We start from the raw sequence: 7,718 nt of genomic DNA on the forward strand, positions 1-7,718 counted from the left end.
CAGAATAACGATTTAATATAGAAATAATTTATAATAATTATATTCATTTTTATAAATTTGGTCCACATTAATTTGTTATTATGGTAATAGAAATAATATAGAAAATCATGTTTTGGTACATATAATAATTTACACTGCTTGAAAAAAAAAACCTGAAAAAATTTCATCAAAGAGAAATTTGTTATAACTATGTTTCATTTATTTACTTATTTTTGATTTTACAGAACAAGTGTAGCAAGCAAGATATATATAAATATGAAATTCACTTATTCTTTAAATTAAATTTATATTTTTATAACAAAATTAATTTTACATTTATTTTTTTTAAACAAAATAGTAGCTTTTAAAAAGTAAATTAACCTATAAAAAATAGGTTAAAATTAGATTGAATGACTAACTTAATATTTTTTAAAAATGTCGTATAAAAGTTTTTTTGAAGCTCTTTCAGGTTTGCTTTCCCAGTTGAAAAATTCCCATTAATTTGTTTTGAGTACGAAGAACAGTCTGCATTTAACAAGATTCTAGTTTTAATGAGCAAAATATGTTTAGTTTTTGGTACAATGCTATAAATTTATTTTAATGCACTCTTTTAACGAGCAATATTTTCCTGGTGTTTAATGAAGGAAACATTTTTCGAATCATGGGTTAGTCAGAAATTATGAAATTGTCAGAGATTATGAAAACTATATAAAGAAAAGGCACATTAATTGTTTAACAGGACATCATTATTGCGAATTAAATCATTTTGTAAAGTTATTGACAACAGATGAAGAGAAATACCAACCAAACTGAGCACCAGGTCAACCCATTTTATTATTTTTATATTTATTTTGTAGAAGGTTTAAATATAGTGAGAGAAGTCCATGAGTAGTTGTTGAAGCATATCCGATTTCAGAATCCCAGGGTTGGGGTTTTGAACGTCCTAAACTGGTTTTGGAAAGGGCACATGGACTTAAACTGTCTTAAGAAGACAAGTGTCCAAAACCTGGAACATTGGTAAAAGGTAAGAATTCTATATGTGCAACCATTGTACATATAATAATCACAAATACTTTTTATTGCTTTAACTTAAAGGATAATAAAATAATATAATAAGAAAAGATTTGTTAATTTTGAAGCTCCATAATTCATTGATCAACAAAAGTGAATACCTTATCCCTTAAATATGAATAAATATGCTTTTAATATTGATAAATTATGTTTATGTTAATGCATAAGGATAAATAAATGCAATATTAAAAATATTATAATTTTTTTAATGAAACAAAAACTTGTCTGTTTCTTGTTCAAAAATTAACCGTTTATTTTTCACAATATTATTTTTTTCTTAATTGTGACAAAATTTGAATAAAAGGGTTTTGGACAGGAAGGTTTAAACCGTGGAATATTCTAATCTGTCCTAAACCTTGCCAACTCTGAGAATCACATATGAAAAGCTCCTGCTTGGAAGTTGTTTTCTTGATAGCATGCTTTTTATTCATCTGTTCAAAACATAAATAAGAAAAGTTTTGTCCATTCTTCAAGAAATTTTACAACTACATTTTCTTATAAGATGCAACGTATTTATAATAAATTGAGTTAAAATTATTTATTCTAAAAAGATCATAAGAATAATTAACACAAGAACTTTCCATATATTTTATACCCTAATGGTGCAAAGTTTTTTTTTTTTTCTCCCATTGACTGATTTAAAACTAGGAAACCACAAATTCAATCTATTTATTTAAAAGGTTTAATCTTGGAAAACTCTGATATTAATAGAGTGGTTTTATACTTAAGCTGTTTTTATATTATGCAGTCGTCTTATCCATTGTTTGCCCATCATAATGATGATTGGCGCCCAGAGCCAATTTTAAGGATGGGATCAGCAGACCCCGAGTTGTTATAGAGCTCCTAAGAAACACTATTTCGATAATTTATTTTATTTTTACACCTTGACCAATCTGTGAAATAAAGCGTGTATTAGAGAAGATGAAAAATAAAATATTAAAAAAAAATTGGTTCAACAATATGTATGCTCCAGAGGCATCATCGATCATGGTAATAAATTGAAAGTCACAGCTTTTTACTGACTGAGTTTGAAAAAGGAAAGTTTTGTACCCATCTTCATATAGTTAGCCACATATTGCTTTAAAATTAACTCATAAACTGTAAAAATTTTCAACTGCAAACTGCCTCCCATATGAAACTGAATAATATTTTTAAGTTCAAAGAAGAAGAAAAATTTAAAAAACAAATTTCTGTTCTCTCTTCCTCTTTTTTTTTTCTTTAGAAATGCAACATATGAGTTAAGGTTCCCTCTGCACACATACACTATCTAACCAAAAGTATCCGGACACTCAGTGTAATATGGATTTAGAGTGTCCTGAAGCACAAAATAACATGACAGCCTGCACACATCTGGGAAGACTTTTCATCTGTTTTTAATAGGTGGCCATAGGACTTACATCACAGTTGAAGTGAGTGCTTGCAGTGAGGAGGGTCGCTTTGGCTGGTAATGCAACAAGTGCTCTAATTCGTGGCAAAGGTGCTCTATGGGATCTAGATCGGGGCTCCGAGAAGGCCACGTCTGTGCCGGCCTCGATGTGTGAATGGAGCAGTTATCCTGCTGGAAGAAAAATTGACCAAAATATTGCCATAGAGTTCCACCACAATAACAACCGGGTGACCGACACACCATTATGCATCCACCACAATAACAACCGGGTGTCCGTATACTTATGGCTAGATAGTGTGGTTCACTGAGAGTTGAAAAAAAGAATTAAATAGAAACAGATCTTAAATTTTTATTGATTTAATGAACAGACACATTATTTGCCTCAACAGTGGAGGAAGAAAGCTTTTCCCACAATCTCTCAAATTCTGTAACAAATGGTTGAACAAGATCTCTTTCACTGGTTACGATGAGGTTCTCAAAGTTTCCCAAGACAGCTTGATTTGTCCAGTTGAAAGAACCGTTCACTAAAACTTCATCATCAGCCACTAAAAACTTATGATGCATCCAATAAGACGAAGAGCTGCATTGAACTGCAATTCCTATAATAAAATAACATAAACAAATTCATTCCATGTAAAAAATTATTTTTATTTTATAAGGGTATAAAAAATAAGTTGAGTATCCTAATTTTTACATCATTTTGAAGATAAAAGCAAAATTAGTGGAGAAGTTTTTGAAATTGAATAACTCAGAAACTATTTGACTGATTTTGTATTCTTAAATTTTTAAATATATTCTCTTTAAAATGATGTTAAAATTTCATAGCTGCCCACATGGATAGGAAAAAAAACTAGTAGATTTTAGGAAATAATATAAATTTCACAATAATTATTGCATAACGTACTAAATATTTTACACATAGGGAATTTTAGTAATTTTTATAGTCATCAAAATAGAAAAACTGTTATAGATATTTTATGAGTGTTAAATCTTAAACTGTTTTTAAGCTGCAAAAAATTAGAAGCAAAGTTGAAAAACAGTTCGAAACCCCATGTTCAAATTTCTCTTGTTGTAATAATATTTCATTAAAAATATCTAAAATTAAAAATAAAAACAAAAAAAAAATTGTAAATGAGTAGCAATAACTGAAGGGGGGGAAAAAAGTAAGTTTAAAGTGATGATTAAAATGCGAGATTCGAAACTCGCAAATATTAATAATATGGTAATAAAAATACCGGGACCGTATAAAAATTAAAAAATATTGGAATTTTGGAAACATAGCAAAAAACTGCAAAAGAAAAAAAAAAGTAAAAAGTGATTATTAAAATTTGTGATTCGAAAATCGCAAATCTTAACAATACTGGATTAAAAATCTCGCCATTGAAAAGTGGAGCAACGACTACTGAAAGAACGATAAAAAATATATTGCTTGGCTTAACGGGTGAGATACACATAAACAAGGCATTTCCATAATAACTCCTATTAGAATGCAAGATACGAAACTCTCTAGTCGTTACAATATCGTATTAAAAATATCTGGATTTTAAAAAACACATGGAAATCCACTAATAGCTGCTGAAAAATTCCATTGGATTAACGATAAAATGGGTGCTAATAAATGCTTCAAAAGTGATTACTGAAACTTAGAATTATGTCATATTCAAAGAATTGAAATTTTAAAAATTTGGGAAATTCGTTGAGGTTACCACCCAAAAACTAAATTAATTTGGATTGAGCACGTTGAAAATTCACACACGCAATTCAAAATTTCCGTTTTTTTTTTAATTTGTCAAAAGCACATATATATGTACATAAAGTTTTTTTAATTTACCATGTTCAGGTAATGACGCAGGCCAGACATCTAAAGCGTGTAGGTCGCAGTTATTGCATGCCTATAGTAGATAAATAATTAAAAAATATTTTTTTGTATAGAATTATCTTTGGGTTAATAATTGTGTGCATAAAACTTTTAATTCCTTTAAAAAGTTCTCGAGATATGGCGAAATACCCAAAAAGTAAAATAACTTATAATAGAGTCCTAACTTTAAACGAGTCTCTGGAACTAACTTTAAGGGACATATTTTTTAAACTACGGCTATCCTACCTATTTCTAGAGTTAAGAATCCAAATAAATTGAAAAACAAGTATGTTTATTCAGACGGTTATGTGTTTGATTTTATAACTTAAAATATCATATGCACTAATTAATTAACATACTTTAGATTAGGTTCTCAAACCACTGAGTCCTAGAATATTAAAATCTGATGATGGAAAGTTATTGAGGTAGTAGTTTTGCTGCCGCCACATTTTTAACTTCTTAAGGACCTTACAGAACTCTTTATAAAATGAGGGTATAGTATCAGATATCGGTAGTGATGGTGAGAATCGTAAAATAAGTTTGTAAATAAGGGAATAAAACAAAGAAAATTTAGCATCTACATTTGGTGATAAATAAGTAAATGATCCCAATTGAAGAGCTTAGTAAAAGAACAGGGAGAGCAGGTTTGAACCAAAGAACATGTTTGAAAAAGTCAGTTTTAAAATGTATAGAAACATAGGGATGCTTTTTGTAAATCATGCTTATTCAAGAAAAACATGTAACCTTAATATTTGTCAGAGTGAAATGACCTTAAATAATAAAAATACAATATATATATATATATNAATCTTCAATATATATACTACATATATATAAATATATCAAAATGCTTTTAAAATGCCACTTAACACATACAAAGTTTTTCAATTTTATTGAAAAGAAATACCATGAATTTTATAAAACCTTGTGATTGTTCGTCAGAATCGCTATCTTTTTCAGGCCCTCCAAATTTTTTGCAAAATGATTACCTAAGAAACTCGAACTGTGGTGTAAAAGCATTAGCCCTACAAACAACTCTTCATAAATTTATAATAGCTTATGAAAATTTGGTTTGAGAACAGAATTTTCATGCAAATGACGTTAAAACAGCTTTTAAAAAACTTTCATTTCAATTTTACTTTCAAAAGAAATTAAAAAGAAAAAATCTGTTTTAGTTGCACAGAAAACAGCCCCAAAAATTATCCTCTTGGTTGCTTAGTAACAGAGAAACAAGATGTTTTACTGTATTGTATTTCATTCAGTTTCTTTATGGTTGTTTTCAATTGTTTCACCTTCTATGACAAGATAATTTGGCATTTTTTTAAACTTTCGCCATATATATAAATCTTTATTACGACCAAATTTTTGCGAAATTTTGTCTATATCAAGGGTCAGGATACCAAACATGTAAAAAAAAAAAAAAAAAAATTTATTCATTGAAAGTACGTTTTTAAGTCTGATTTCGTAGCTTAATTAATAGTTAACACTAACTAATTAGCATATCTGAAGTCAACCCAAAGAACTATTAACATTGACACTTAGTTCGTGAAAATCCGATCATAAGAACTAAAGTTATTCCGGGTGATATTTTTTTTTTGCTGACTGTACCTTTTAATTATTAGGCACTAGCAAACAAAAGTTGTATTTTTAAGAATAAACACTGTTATTTTGGTACATGTTAGACAAAAGCTAAGATTTTGTATACATTATTAAAAGACAGGGAATCAGAACCAGTTTCTTGATAACTGATATGTTTCAATTGTAAAGGTCTAGAGTAGTCTGGAAAATTGAGCCAATGAAAAGGAAGAAGCGTCAAGGTCATGATCTCTGGTGCAGAATTTTTTGGGGGCTTTCTATGACATACCTCTCTAATACTAGCATCGTTCTGAATGATGCTTTAAAAAATAACAAATATACATGTTACTAATTTAAAATAACAGACGTGTTAACATTAAAGGAAAAAAAAAAACTATTTGGATCAAATATAAAAATTTTCTTCAATTAAATATGTAATACTTTTTTATTCTAAAGGAAAGCTGCAAGGGCGATATTCTCATCATCTTGCAGGGGGAAACAGAGTAATTATTTCCTTTTTCGCATTTCATAAATTATCATCAGATTAAAAAAAATAATGAAAAAACCCTGAAATCTGCATAATTTACTATGGAAAAGAAAAAAAAAGATTGATGGCGAGAAGATTAAAATTGGACTACTCTCTAATGTGTGTTTTCATCTTGACATTCAGTTGTTGTAACAGACAATATTTTATTAAAAATATCAGATTCAAAAGCTATGCGGAAATCAATAGTAATAACCGCATAAAAAATCGAACAAATTTCTGCAGAAAAGAAAACCAAATTTTTCACTTTATTTTTCATTATTCTCAAAAGAGAACGGAAAAATCATATGCATTTTTTTTCCATCAGATGCGCGAGAAAGACATCTTTTAAATATATTTTTGAAGAAATGATAAAATCATTCTAAAATTTTTACAGAACAGAAAGCCCAAAATTTTTTATTTCCAAAAGGAAAAATCTTTCTGCAAGAAGTCAGCAACAAGGTCCCCACAATTCTGCCCCAGGTCATGATAAGAGACAAACTGGTTCCCTCCGCCAGAAACGCTATCTTCCTTGCCTGTCAATAACCAGTTATAATAATCCCTTTTTTCAAGACTACCTGAAATGGAAAAACATCCTAATTTTACAGTAAATAAGTTTAGAACAATTACCGGCTGATCTCAGTTTTCCAATTTGTGCACCTATCATTTCGCCACCCTCTTCACCGCTGTTCTTTTCTTCTGTGATGACTCTCACGGCTACCCCTCTCTCCTCTGAGCACTGCACCAGAGAATCAGCAAGAATACTACAAGTCATCATATAAACACACACATCCACTTTGACTTTGCACAACTGAAGAACTTTCAGCAAACAGCACAGAGATGTGTCGTCGTGCGCCGCAAAACAATTCTTATTGCGACACTCGCGTCCTGAAAGAGTCCGGCGGCACACATAACCGGGATCGGGGAAAAATAAAACTTTATTTAATTGTTCAGTTTCATTCGCTAATTTGTAGCATTGAATGAGAGCATTAGTTAGGCTACCTTTTGTGTGCCTCCTTTTGAATCTTTTGTAGACTTGATAGGCGACTTCAGACAATACAGCAACGCATGTCAAGCTCACTAAAGTATTTGTGATATTCATCAGTTTTGACAACAACATATGATCAATTACAGAAATATTATGAATGTTTATTAAACTGCTCTGAAAATTACGATCTAAAAGGTCATAATGCAATTCGCAATGTAAAGAAGGATACTCTTCATTTAATGTTCGATCAAAAATTGCGGCAAATACACACAATACGACAGGATAATGGACACAAAATCAAATAGTTATTGTGTATATACGAGTACTGCTTTCAGCT

The 7,718-nt window shown here is 29.8% G+C and overlaps 1 protein-coding gene across 1 annotated transcript; it reads right to left on the minus strand.

Moving 5' to 3' along the window:
- Window positions 1–2,766: 2,766 nt before the first annotated feature.
- Window positions 2,767–7,708, minus strand: LOC107450007 (Mitochondrial cardiolipin hydrolase zuc). The gene is made up of 2 exons (XM_016065708.3): window positions 7,024–7,708; window positions 2,767–3,036 (listed from the first exon to the last, which is right to left on the minus strand). The coding sequence occupies exons 1-2, from the start codon at window positions 7,511–7,513 to the stop codon at window positions 2,795–2,797; spliced, it is 732 nt and encodes a 243-aa protein (XP_015921194.1). The 5' UTR covers window positions 7,514–7,708; the 3' UTR covers window positions 2,767–2,794.
- Between the last annotated feature and the right edge of the window lie 10 nt (window positions 7,709–7,718).

Source organism: Parasteatoda tepidariorum, chromosome 6 (assembly GCF_043381705.1).
Source record: "Parasteatoda tepidariorum isolate YZ-2023 chromosome 6, CAS_Ptep_4.0, whole genome shotgun sequence".
Lineage (NCBI taxonomy): Eukaryota > Metazoa > Arthropoda > Arachnida > Araneae > Theridiidae > Parasteatoda > Parasteatoda tepidariorum.

Coding starts and splice junctions, on each gene's coding strand:
- LOC107450007 (XM_016065708.3), bottom strand. CDS start 7,513: ATGTTGTTGTCAAAACTGATGAATATCACAAATACTTTAGTGAGCTTG. Junction 3,037..7,023: donor TGGAAAACTGAGATCAGCCG/GTAATTGTTCTA, acceptor ATTTTATTATAG/GAATTGCAGTTCAATGCAGC.